We start from the raw sequence: 13,111 nt of genomic DNA, 5'->3' as shown, positions 1-13,111 counted from the left end.
GCCGCGCCACGTCGCTGCTGCCCTGCCCCCGGCCGGGCAGCCTGGGGCTTGTAGTCGCCCTGCCCGCCCCTCTCGGGGGCGGGGGGTCCCGGGCCGGGGGCGCTGCACCGCCCGGGAGCGGAGCCGGATCCCGCGGGATGGGTGAGCCCACGGGTGAGCCCTGCGGAACCGGGACGGGCATCGGCCGGCTGGCCGGGGACACGTTACGGAGGTACGTGGCGATTTGGTCCAGAAACGAGGATGTGGGTCTGGTGGCTGGCATGTCAGCTCTGTCACCAGCCTGTCTCACTGGAGGAACAGAAATCTCCTCACTGCCTGCAGAGCTGCTCTTTGCAGAGCTTCATCTCTCAGGACGAGAAAGCCTCCAGAAAGTGCACGAGAGATTGACAGTTTATTCATGTCTTTAGGTAGCTCGGCTGGAAAGCCGCAGAAACGTAAGAAAGGGGTGGCCACTTGAAAGCTGAAAACAACAAGAGCAGCAGGGGAGGTTTAGGTTGGATATCAGGAAAAGGTTCTTCACACAGAGTGGTTGGGCACTGAACAGGCTCCCCAGGGCAGTGGTCACAGCACCAAGCCTGACAGAGTTCGTAAAGTATTTGGATGATGCTCTGCAACACCTGATGGGATTGTTGGGGTGTCCTGTGCAGGGCCAGAAGTTGGACTCTGTGATCCTGGTGGCCCCCTTCCATCTCAGCGTATTGTTTGAGTCTGTGATTCTGCGATTCTGTGTCTGAGTTTGTCCTCTTAACTTCCATGGCTGTGGGACAGAAAGAATCGGTCATTCAAGATTATCTCCTTCCCCTGACACACTGCTCCATCAGATAAAGCTTTCCATATTCAACTTCCTTTGCAATTAACATTTTTTATCTGCTGAGTGGAACAGGAACCTTCCTGCTCTCCTGCATAAAAGACACTGGGACTTGCACTTGGATGTGAGATTATTTTCTGAGGCTAATTTCACGTGTCCCAAAGTCCAGTTTGTTAGACAAGGATTTTACAAAGCATTATACACCTCGAAGTGCTTTCAAAACTCTTTAACACAATATGCAAACATTGCCCCTTGGTGCTGTTTGTGTGAATGGCAGCTGCTGGGCGGGTTGTGCTGTGCTTAAGTACACGAGATGTTCAGGAGTTTGCTGTGACCCAGCTGGTGTGGGGACAGCGAGGAGGATGTGGTGTCACAGGCGGGAAGACATGCACAGCCTCCCCAGAGCCTTGCAGCAGGCACTGCCACTGCAGGGTAAGTGCAGATGACCACGAACCTGCTTTGTGAGCTGGCATGTGACTGCAGGTAATATTTCATTAAAAACCTGTGTTGAATTTTAATATTTAGTATGTTGTAACCACACAAGCTCCAGTAAAGCACTCTGTGGAGCCTGTGCTGGTAATGCTTTTTGTCCCAGTACAGAATTGAACTAGGACAGAATTGAACAGTACAGAATTCAGACCTGGGAAGGTCTGAATTAGTGACCATTGTGTCTCTGACATAGGCAAAAATTAACAGGCTGGGTGAAAAATAAAGAACATGTGCGTACATGATTTTTTTTTAAAAAAACATTTGCAGTCATCCCTCATGTTAATAGAGAATTTGGGAGAAGTATTTAAAAATTGTTATTTTTCCAAGTATGGGGATACATCTCATGTCTCTGCTCTGTAGAGCAGTAGTACCAACTCATTTTATTTCAACTCATAGTTTTGGGATGCTTGAGATGGGCCATATTGGATTATATATTTGATGATCCTTTCAGCTTTAGTCTGTTGGATATCTGGCTGCAACATGAGCAGCAATTGATCAAATGTTTTGGTTTTCTTTCTTCTTAAAATCACAGAGAATAGGAAAAGGGTGTCAAATCATGTACCTGGTTTATAGATTAAATAAAAGCTTCCCATTCATATGCTCTAATTTCAGTGGGAATACAGGATGTGAGAACACCTCTTCTAAAATCTTGTCTCTGATACAGCTTGACAGCTGCAAGAGGGATCACACACTTGGTGAAGAATGGCTTCAAACACCAGCCAACAGAAACCCAGGGAGTTCATGGGAAGAGCTTTTCAACAGCATTGGCATTTCATATTAGAGCAGTTTAAACAGCTCTGAAATCACAACCAGCTCTTGTGATATGCAGAGGGAGAAATTATTCCAATTTTCTCTCTTCCCCAAGACCCACACGAGACCAGTTCGTGGCAGACAGGAAACACTACATGTCTGTGTCTAGGCTAATGTTCCACATTTGGGGAGCACAGGGGGATGCAGGGGATGCAGTGTGATCTTGCCCATGATCTTTGGCCCCCAGAGCTCAAGCCAAGGCATTTTGGGTGAGGAACTGGAGGAGATGTCTCCCATGCATTGTTCCCCACCACACCAGGCAGAGAGCCAGAGAGAGCCTAGAGTCCTCATCAACCTCAGGGCAAACTCACTCTTGGCTGATCTCCAATTTGCCTGAACAATTCCTTCCTTCTGAAATTATTTCAGTGTGAGAAAGAAGAAATTATATTTTTCTCTATGGTCACTCAGCATTTATTTTTCTGCCACCTGAACATTAGCTCTTGGTGAGCACAGGAAGAGCTTTATGGTGTGTTTACCAAAGGAGGACAAAAAGATATCAGTATGTACAGAAATGCAGCTGTCACATCGACACTGTGGAGGCTGTGGGTTATTGTCCTCTGGAAAAAAGGGTGAAAACCTGCTATGATGTACAGCAGGGATAATTTGGGGGGGAAAAAAAAATCTTTCTTTGGGGTTCTTAAAATACTGCTTTCTTATCACACCTTTTGTAGCCAGTGGGTGTTCTGGGCCTGCTGAAAGAATTCACAGAATTCACAGAATTACTGGGTTGGAACAGACCTTCAAGATCATCAAGTCCGACCCATGCCCCAACACCTCAACTAAACCATGGCACTGAGCACCACATCCAGTCTTTTGTTAAACACATCCAGGGGATGGTGATTCCACCACCTCCCTGGGCAGCCCATTCCAGAAATTTATCACTGTTTCCATAAAAAACTGTTGGGTTTTTGTGGTTGTTTGTTTTGTTTTGTTTTGTTTTGTTTTTTTTCCCAGCACCTTTGTCCCTAAGCTCCATGTGAGAAGGTCTGGGGGGTTGGATCCACCAATGCTTCATGCCTGCAGGCACGTTCTTGTCCTTGCTTCCTCCTGTGATGCCTTCCTCCTCCTCCTCTGCAGTCCGTGCGTCTTGGCAGTGCCATTTTCCCTCCGATCCTTATCTCGCTCCTGGCTGCCGGGTTTTCGGGGCGTGTTCCTGCCTGGCAGCCGGGCAGCACAACCCCAGGGCTGACACATCCCCAGGGCTGAGCCGCAGGAATGTGCTCGCCTCGGGAACGGCAACACAACCCGCCTGTGATTACTGGAAATGTTACCTTCTACCTCTGAGCTGGAGCAGCTGAAAGGGGTTTTAAAATCACAAATTGAAATGCAAATACAAGAGGAGAAAGAAGTCCACCCTGGAAAAAGGAAGACGTGGTGTTCAGGAGTCCTCATCACACCCTCAAGTGTTTTTCTTCTATTATGACTGACCCTTAGGAAGGGACTCAGGGGACCAAAGTGACCAAACTCTATTCAGTTGTTGATGGAAGTGATGGTCCCTGAGCTGGCAGGAGCGTCACAGCTGGCCTGGGTGGAGCCAGCTCACCAGGAACCTGCATTTATTACACGTTCATTTACATCCCAGAGAGGTTTCTCCTCCTGATGCCAGGCTGCAGGTGCTTTCTTTTATGATGTCCTAACCCAGGGGGGTTCCCGGAATCTTGTTTCCTTGTACATTTTAGGGATGCCTTCAGCATGGCACCCTGCAACAACTCCAATTCATCCCTTTTCCCATCTGTCCAGCTCTGAGGATGGCAGCCTCCATCCCTAAATAAGCTGGGGGGTGATTGGAGAGCTGCTTCCAGGGCTGCATCCTGCCTGATGCCAAGGGATCTGTAGGACAGCAGGGAGGAGCCCATGAGATCTGCCTTGGTTCCCATTAGCTTGGTTTGCTGGGCTGCAATTTTTAACTCAATTACATTGTTTGTGAAAGGAGAGTTTGTAAATGCTTGCCACCAGGAGCCCAAAGTTACATAAAGAAACCATTTACCAGTTTCAGAGCAGTTCTCTGGGGTGATTCAATATTCCAATAAAAATACTGGGTGATACCATAAATATTGTAAATGGCTCTAGTTAGTTTCCAAGGGCTATGTCAACTGTTTATTGCTTTAAAAGAGAAAAGAATAAGTGAAATCACAGGGAAGATAAAATTTAAATAAATAAAATAAAGGGGAAAATAAAGCAAAAATATTTTGTTTCACATTTTGGAAGCTCTGGAGGAGGTTTTTAGCCAGCATGAGAGAAAACCATCGTGTTTGCCAGAATAATGAACCGAAGGCTATGTGTGTGCACTTGCTTATAGGTTGTATATATGTGTGTCTGTGGGGGTATCTGTGCACAGATGCTCTGATAAAATCTGTTCACAACACAGGGAAAACCTTCTGCTTTATTTGAGTGTTTGAGGCATTTGCAAATTCCAGCCACAGAGAATTCACCCCATTCCCCTGGGCAAGCTGTTGGGCTCCTGCAGCCCTGCCACAGCTGCAGGAGTTTGCCACGGGTGGGCAGAATTGCAGGATGGATTATCTGTATCATTGAAAACTTGGGAAGATTGTTTAAAAGTTGTCACTGAAGCAAGATAAATATTTGCCAGGCATGATCCCACCATGCAATGACATGTAAGCTGTGTGGAATGTGTTACTAAAATATAAATGTTCTGAAAAGGAAACAAATGCTGTGGGTGAGAAAACAAAGACAAAATGGACTTGTGGCACCTCCAAAAGCAACAATTGAAAACATATTGACATGGACTGGGCTGAATTCTCTTGTATCTTCTGAGGAACATATTTGCAGCATGCGCAGATCACCCAATAGGGCAGTGGGTTTTCAGGGTGCCATAAAACCCCAAGTAGTGCTCCAGTGAGGTTTATGAGGATAATGAGGTTTATCCATCTCTTAATAAGATGGCAATGTGGGACTTGGCTGCTGGAGGAAGGGAGAGTCACCCGACTCACGGCATGCGTGGCCCATGGCAGACCTGGGCAGAAGCTTTGGTGGTGCCCAGCGTGGGGACTGGAGGTCACAGCACGCCCTGCTGCAGGCTGCTGATCCCCCACTGCTTTCAGACAAACCCCTTCTCCTTCCCAGCCACCAGCCGGGCAGCCGCAGTGGGTCTGCACACGCTCCAGCAGAGGCTTTTGGCACATGAAAGAGCAAGAGCCGGTGATGGACCATGCTGGTGGTGATGTCCCAGAGATGGAGTCCCCACGGTGATGCTCCAGACGTGGGGGTGACGCCGCGACCGTGGTGTCCCAGGGATGATGCCCTGGAGAGGGGCTCCACGGTGATGCTGGGAAAACCTCGGGGGAGCCAGGAGCTCCCACTTGCCACCTCGGGAAGAAACGCATCCCGCATCTCCCTTGCGAGCCTTGGGCCAGCTGCGGGTCTCGCTCTTGCGCCGGCAAAACCACGGGAGGGCGCGCGGGCTCGGGGATGCTCGGGAACAAGTCCCACCATGCTGCAGTTACCCAGTATCCCCCGCCACGGCAGAGGCGAGCGGAGGGCAGCAGGATTCCCGGGGGGAAGCACAGGGAGGGGTTTGGAAGGAGCGGCCCCGAGCAGAGCGGGGCAGGGCGCGTTATAGCGAGGGCGGCGGAGCGGTACAGCCGGCCGCCGCTTCGGCAGCTCGTCGCTTTCCGTCGCGGCCAACCGAGCGTTGCCGAGCACGGCCGGAGATTACCGAGCATTGCCGAACAGGCGCCCCGCGCGTGCGCCGTGTGTGTCCCAGCGATGGCGGCGGCCCAGGCGGAGGCGGGCGGTGCGCGTTCGGTCATGGCCGGGGCCGCGGGCCCTGCGATGGGCGACGTGGGGCCGGTGGGCCCCGCCACGGCCGAGCTGGAGGCCGCGGGCCCCGCCGCGGACGGTGTCGAGGGCGGGGCGGACGACGCCGTGGTGGCGGAGGAGCCGCCGGCGCCGCCGCCGCTGCCGGGGCTGCGGCTGGTGCAGCAGGGCGCCGAGGCGCACGTGTACCGCGGGCTCTTCCTCGGGCGGCCGGCGGTGGCCAAGCTCCGCGTCCCGAAGCGCTACCGCCACCCGGCGCTGGAGGAGCGGCTGAGCCGGCGGCGCATGGTGCAGGAGGCGCGGTCGCTGCTGCGGTGCCGGCGGGCAGGTGGGCACGGGGGCGGGCCGGGCCGGGCCGGGGCTGCCTGGCAGGACGGACAGACAGACACAGCCCGGGGCGGGCTGAGTGTCCCCGGCAGGACACAGGGACAGACACCCCAGGGCGGTGTGAGCCCCGCCACGCCGGCTCCTCACGTCGCTCGGAACGGATCTCGGGCACTTGTCGCCATCCTGAAGGATGCGGGGACTTCTGAGCCCCGGGCGACACGCTCTGCTCTTTCAGAGTGCCCCTGAAACTCATCTTGGCCTCGGTGTGTCCCAGAGCGTGTTTTATCGGGGAGGCTCCCCCAGGAGGGGCTGGGCTGTCAAAGGGTTTGAGCTGCCAAGTCCTTGCAAGGCTGTGCAGGTGGCTTGGACTGAGTGTTGGCCAGGCCATTCCAAGGGATCATCATCAGTGGCTGGGTGTGATCTCAACTGGCATTTCTGTTTAAAGCTTTTATTGGTTGTGTTTTATTAAAATAAAGCCGGGAACCATGTAAATTAACTGCTGGCATTTGATTTGTTCTTTTAAACAGGGATTCCAGCTCCAGTGGTCTACTTTGTGGATTATGTCACCAATTCCATCTATCTTGAAGATATTGTAGACTCAATTACTGTTCAGGATCATATTTATTCTGTACAAAAGAGTGGAAATGATACCAGTGACCTCCATAAGTTAGCAGAGAAGATGGGTGAGCTGTTAGCAAGGATGCACGATGAGGATATTATCCATGGGGATCTTACCACTGCCAATCTCCTCCTGCGGCCACCCATGGAGAAGCTGGACTTGGTGTTGATAGACTTTGGACTCAGTTTTATTTCGGGTCTTCCAGAGGATAAAGGAGTTGATTTGTATGTTCTGGAGAAAGCCTTCATCAGCACTCATCCAGATACTGAAACGATGTTCCAAGCTCTGCTAAAGACCTATGCAGCCACGTCTAAAAAATCTGGTCCTGTGATCAAAAAACTGGATGAGGTTCGGCTAAGGGGAAGGAAGAGATCCATGATTGGGTAGAAGAGAGTGGGGTTAGGGATGGAGAAATAGTAGGTTTTGCAAAGAGGGTTATTTATATTTCAAGTTGGTTTTATTTCACAGATCACTATTTTGATAACTGTGTCTTCAAATAAATAAACTTGAAAGAGTTCTAAGTGTCATCAAGTAACCAAAGTAATTGTGAGATTGGGGCACAGCCAAGAGAGAAACAATTAGAGGTCACTTCTGTCCTAAAGTTAAATATTTCTAACACAAAGTAGTTTACAGTGTCATTCTACTCATCGTTGTGTGGTTAGAATCATTCTGAGCAATCTTTCTTGGCCTGTAGACCATAAATTCATGGGAGGTTCTTACTTCAGAGACTACAAAACAGCATCTACAAAAGGTAACTGAGAAAAACAAGTGTGCTGTTTTTCTCAGAAGACTTTACAACAAAGGGTTTAAATCCCGCATCTCTGTTATGTATGACTTTTAAATCTGTTTAAATCTGTTTAAATCTGTTATGTATGACTCAACACGTCCTGAAAATTCTCAGAACTGAATTCTGGAACATGGGCAATGCTGGAATACCACACTAAACATAGATCAGTTTTATTTTCTTCTGGTAGTAAATTGGCTTTTTTCACTCTCAGTCAATAGTACTTCAAATTTGTTAATATAAAATTTGTTAATCCAGAGTAGTCTTCTACTGAGAAACTTCTACTTTAAGCAAGAAGTCTGCTGTAAATTTCCTCTTTTGGAGCTTTACAAGGGGGACTGCTGGTATTGCTGTTGCCTGCCCAGGTAGGCAGTTGGCAGAGGTAGGTGGTAATTGTCTTTTTCTTGTAATGTTTTCTCTATATTGCTTCGTTTTCCTGGCTTACTGTATCTAACAGTGTGAATGGAAGGTGTGCCAGAGGAGAGCCTTGCCGCAGTGGCGAGTGGGTGCTTGCCGCAGTGGGTGGGTTAGAAGATTATCAGCTTTGTGAGCAGGTTGGGATGTGAGTTGGGTGAATGTGGGAGCATCATTGTCTGCGGGTAATGATACAGAGAAACGGTGAACTTGCTGAGTGATTCACTGTGCTGGGCGGTCTTTATCCGTGGGGAAGGTCCTCTGTTCTCCTGTGCACTGCCTTGTGCTCTGAAACTGCTTGTAAAAAAGGAGTGGAGTGGAGTGGAGTCCCTCGCCTCTGCACGGCCACATCCCGTACGGATCAGCGGGGAGCGGAGGCAGCTGTGAGAGGGCAGAAGGGGAGAGGGCTTTTCCCTGCCCTCTTGGGGTGGCGCCGCCCGGGCAGAGGGGCCGGGGCGGGCGGTGCCGAGAACCACCAGGTGCCTCCGCACCCACATCCCGACTCCGCGCGGTGGCGCCGGCGCAGCGCCGCCGCCTCTCATTGCGGAGGTGGCCGGTTCGCGTCCCGCGGCCCGCAAGTGTCCTAGCGTGGCGGGCTGCCCGTGCCCGGCGCGCATTCACCTCTTGCCAGAGGAGCCGCCTGGGCGAGTGCCCGACCCCGGCGTGGGGCCCGGGTTCCACCGCCCAGCCACAGCTTTGGCTGCCGCGCCGGGCGCCCTGGCTCTCGTGTTTTGTTTCAGTGCCCCGGGCGCTCTCCCCTCGTGGCGCACGGGGCTGGAGGAGCTGCTGCTGCTGCCCCTTGTCCTCCCTGCCCGGAGAGCGACGGCCCGGCCCGAGCACACACGGGCGCTTGGATCGGTGCTGCCCGCCGGTCCTGCGGGCTGCTGGAGCCTCGTGGCGCGGTGGGAGCAGGTGCATGTGAGATAACGAGTCCCCTAACGAGGGGTCTGAGCCCCCAGTGCCGGCCCCGCGGAGGGGAGGCAGCAGCCTGACCCCCCCTTGCCCATTGTCCCCCATCTGTACAAACAGCTCTCTCACCGTCTCCCGGTGATGCCAGGATTGAGTTTTGTTTGCAAAGCCCTTTGAAGAAGTCTGTCTCCAGCTATCATCGTGTTTGTTAAAATGCAGCTCTCCCTGCGGGACAGCGGAGCACAAACAAAGCCGGTCCACGGGAGGTTGTCACGGGCGGCGCGGTGCCCTGAGCCGGGGTCGGCAGCCTGTGGTCAGGCCAGTCCTCCCAGGGAGCTGCTGCGTGGGACTGGCCTTCGAGCAGGGACTCCTGAGCTCTGCTGAAATCAGCTCTGGGATGGAGCTTCAAAACAAAGCAGGACATTACTGGTGATGAAAAGCAAAATGTTTTGCTTTTTCACTGCGTGATAAACCCCTCCTTGTTATGTAAGTGTTACTTTCTGCACATCTGTGTTAGGGCTTGTTGATATTTCCTCTTGATCAGCCTAGTGTGTCAGATGGATTGCTGTAGAGAATGCTGAACTGTTGCTGTTTGAAGGTGGAAAAATCTCAGCAGGTTCATGTCCAACATAAAGAGCACTCTGGACATGCAAAGTGTCCACCCCACATCTTCTTGCAGCCTCCACTGTATCAGTCCATCAGGAGCTGGACTCAATGACCCTTGGGGGTCCCTTCCAATTCACTCTATGATTCTGGGATGAGCTGTGTCTGCAGCAGCACCTCCTTGGATGAAAACCACTGCTTCCCTGACTGGTTCACAGGGCAGGTGGAAGTTCCAGTTTTTGTTGGCTGGGAATAGCTTGACATGCTGCTGTGCTAGCTTTCTGTGCATCTCTGTGCTCGTAAGCACAGAGATTTTAATTACTATTGTTGTTGTTATTAAAATAATTAGCCATTATTTTACAGCATTATTAACATTCAGGCTTTATGTCCAGTGCATGCCCGTTCTTGTAAGGTAAATAGGACTCCTATGACTCCTATTTCCTTTTTTTTTTTTTTTTTTTTTTTTTTCCCTGAATAGTTTATCTGCTGCAAATCCAGTTTTGAGCCACCAATATTCTTCCAGAGTTTGGCCTGACTTTGTAAAAAGTCCTTGCAACCCACACTGGTGGAAGTGGTGATGTCCTGCCCTGTCCTACCCAGAGGGGCTGTTCTCCCAAAGGCTGTGTTGTCCTTCAGCCCCTCCAAAACCTTCTTGCTTGCCTGTTGGGGGGACCCCGAGGTTGTGGGATGTGACAAGTGGTGGCTGGTGGTGCATGAAGCCACTGGGGGTCTCTCTGCCACCACACTAGCACCAGGAAAATCTGTATGTTCAGGGAAAACCTTTGAGCAGAATGTATTTACAGCTGTGTGCTGGGTGTACAGTTGATCACTCTGGGTCTTTCTATTGCTTGAATCTTTTTGCTTTTAAAAATGAATTGTTGTCTCAGGGCATCAACTCCAGGCCTGCTGGGAACAGCTTCATTTCCAGAGGCTTTCCAGCACCTGCTTGACCTGGCTCTACACCTGGATATCACTCAAAAATCCCATGAATACAAGGAGGTGCAGATAAGACGTGGAAAGAGGAATGAAAGGAAAGAGGGAAAGACAAATGAAATGGAAATAGAGGCATTTTATCAGCAGAAAGCGCAGTACAGTACTTCTGAGGGAATTGCTGATTGTTGATGGAGTTGCCTTTTCTGTTTATTTTGGTATCTGACATCATCAGTGGTTTCTGTGGTGGGAGTGGGGAGCTCTTGGCAACCAGCCTGACTTTAGCTTGGCAATAAGACCAAGTTCTGTTTTGCCCAATGATGCCATGAGGGCAGAACTGAACTAAGGGGATTTTTCGAGATAAATATGAGTTAGAGACCTAGAGGAGCACTAAGAGGAAAAAGAAACATCAAAAAAGCCCCATACAAGCAAGGAACAGGGATGGAGAATGTTGAATAATCTGGGAATGCTGTTGCCATGATTTCTGGACAGTGGCTGCTCTGTGATGGCAGTTACTGTGTGTATATGTAAAAACTATGCATACAAGATATATATTGTAGCTTTTTTCAGTGAACTTTTTTTATAGTCTAGTCCTTGATGTCTCCAGGAAATTGATATTTCCAGTTTTGCAAGATGCAGAACAGTGATAACCTTTTGCAAGCCTCTTCTCCCATCACTGCTGATAGAAAACCAAGTTAGTGCAATAAAAGCATAAAAGCTCATTTGTAACCCAGGATTCACTCTGTGAGGGTCACTACAGAAAAATAAAGCCCCTCCCTGGCCCACGCACAAGCTGTGTCCCACAGAGGTCCCTTTGAGCACCTTTCTTTTGGCAATAAAGTAAACTCACTTTAAGTAATAGCCCGGGAGTGGTCTGAGCCCAGTGATGGCAGGGAAGGCACAGGCAGGGCAGCTGCAGCTGCTGCTGGCACTGGAAACGGAGGTGATAGAGATGGAGTTTACAAGAAAACAAACTAATTAAACGTTAATTCCCAACTGAAGGCCAGGAGAACCAGCGTGCAGCCCCTGCACGATGGGCTCGGCTGGGAAGCTCTGAAGGCTGAGCCAGCATCTGCCCCGCTGAGCCGAGAGGGGCCGGGTGGGGTTGGGGAAGGGGCTGTCCCGGCGTGAGCCACGACTTGCAGGGGATCGTGCTGGCCACCCCCTCGCCCTGCACACTGCCAGAAATGTGTATCCTTGTAAGAGAAAGAACAAACTGTGCCCGTTGTTATTGTTTAGAAGCTTTTTTTAACTTTCAAGGTTGATTTTGAGAGAAGTTTTGTAGAGCTCCTTTGGTCCAGCATGTGGAACTGAAACACGGGCTCCCAGTCTCTGGCTGATGGGTATTTTGGGTAAGCTGAACCTGTTTTAAGCAGTTTCATTGTTTGACTGGCCTGAATTTTGCTTTCAGTTATCCCTCTGTCCATCCTCTCCATCATGCACCACTACCCGAGTAATGAAGCAGCTTCTGCGCCCCACAGCCTGCTGTAGCATCGTGGCAGCACAGCAATCTCCTGCTCATTTACTTTGGCCGTGATAACTTTGTATTCAGGTTGTTGAGCAGTTAAGGGAAAGAAAGATAAAAATCCTCATGGATTTCCCTCGGTCAGCTCTGTGCTCTCTTCTGGGCCCCGAGAGAAGGTGCGTGTGCCAGCGGGGCTGGGCAGCCGCGGGGCCGGGCGCCAGGCGGATGCCGGATCCTCGCGTTGCCAGCGGCTCCCGGCAGTGCCCGGCAAAAGCTTTTGTGTCCGTTCTGCTGTTTGAAAAGAGCCGCAGTGGTGATGTCGCCACCCTTTAGCCCCTGCCCGGGATGGCTGCGGGCATTAACTGATTTGTTACTATTTGTGCAAAATTACATACATGCTTTTAAGAAGAGGGAGGGGAACGGAGGAGGTGGATCCAGACCAGGAGCAGAGTCCTTCAGATGGGAGCGCAGTCCTGTCTCTATTGCTGATTGTACCACCATATTCTAATTTTTTGTTCCCTGTGTGTCAGTGATTAATGGTTTGTATAAGGGGGATGAGGCTTTCTCACATTTGCTTTTTAAACCAATGCATTTGACTCCAACTTCCTTGATGATCTAGGAAATGGGATCAAGGGGAAGTAACTCTCTAGAGAGCTGATTAATTGTGAAATGGAGAGGTTTCTCTGCTGAACGTGAGTTTTATACATCTGTCAATATATGGCACTCAGAGGATGCTCGTGAAGTACTAAGGGTGTTACTTTGCTTTCCCATTTTTCTCCCCACACTCAGCTTTGTTTAGCCTTCAATTGCAAGAATCCAGGCGGTCCAAAAAGCAGCTCCCTTGGCTTTGATCTCTTGTTCACCTTGATAGTGGAGCAGCTCGGTTTCCTGGGCTGTTTGCCTCTCACTGCGCTCAGATGAGACCGGCAGCCTCCGCAGCACTTGCTGAGATTCACTGCGGTCAGGAGAGGGGATCCTGTCCTGCCCCACATACTCCCCCATCTTCTTTCTGATGGCCCCGATACAGGGCAGAGCTGGCAAGAAAATCCACCCTCGGAGTTCAAATTGGGCAGCTTTTGTGTTTTCTTTCTGACTCATGAAGCATCCCTAAGGTCCAGCCCGATAGGACACCCAGGGTACAGTCAAGGCTCGCTGCTTGCTTGCTGGGGCTCACAC

At 50.8% G+C, this 13,111-nt stretch overlaps 1 protein-coding gene and 3 long non-coding RNA genes across 5 annotated transcripts; 2 read left to right on the top strand and 2 right to left on the bottom strand.

The window, feature by feature from the left end:
• Positions 1 to 372: 372 nt before the first annotated feature.
• Positions 373 to 1,096, bottom strand: LOC128796897 (uncharacterized). The gene is made up of 2 exons (XR_008433922.1): positions 1,013 to 1,096; positions 373 to 757 (listed from the first exon to the last, which is right to left on the bottom strand). It is a non-coding gene; the product is annotated as an uncharacterized LOC128796897 (long non-coding RNA).
• A 1,415-nt stretch (positions 1,097 to 2,511) lies between these two features.
• On the bottom strand, positions 2,512 to 3,525 carry LOC128796896 (uncharacterized). Of its 2 annotated transcripts, none has more exons than XR_008433920.1 (3): positions 3,065 to 3,525; positions 2,770 to 2,799; positions 2,512 to 2,664 (listed from the first exon to the last, which is right to left on the bottom strand). It is a non-coding gene; the product is annotated as an uncharacterized LOC128796896 (long non-coding RNA). The 2 variants fall into 2 exon arrangements; XR_008433921.1 differs by having other exon boundaries at positions 2,770 to 2,796.
• A 21-nt stretch (positions 3,526 to 3,546) lies between these two features.
• On the top strand, positions 3,547 to 4,102 carry LOC128796898 (uncharacterized). The gene is made up of 2 exons (XR_008433923.1): positions 3,547 to 3,720; positions 3,848 to 4,102. It is a non-coding gene; the product is annotated as an uncharacterized LOC128796898 (long non-coding RNA).
• A 531-nt stretch (positions 4,103 to 4,633) lies between these two features.
• On the top strand, positions 4,634 to 7,357 carry TP53RK (TP53 regulating kinase). The gene is made up of 4 exons (XM_053958931.1): positions 4,634 to 4,871; positions 5,192 to 5,313; positions 5,482 to 6,212; positions 6,739 to 7,357. The coding sequence occupies exons 1-4, from the start codon at positions 4,776 to 4,778 to the stop codon at positions 7,215 to 7,217; spliced, it is 1,428 nt and encodes a 475-aa protein (XP_053814906.1). The 5' UTR covers positions 4,634 to 4,775; the 3' UTR covers positions 7,218 to 7,357.
• Positions 7,358 to 13,111: the final 5,754 nt, after the last annotated feature.

Source organism: Vidua chalybeata, chromosome 17 (assembly GCF_026979565.1).
Source record: "Vidua chalybeata isolate OUT-0048 chromosome 17, bVidCha1 merged haplotype, whole genome shotgun sequence".
In the NCBI taxonomy this organism is placed as follows: Eukaryota; Metazoa; Chordata; class Aves; order Passeriformes; family Viduidae; genus Vidua; species Vidua chalybeata.
This window is presented reverse-complemented; position numbering and strand designations above follow the sequence as displayed.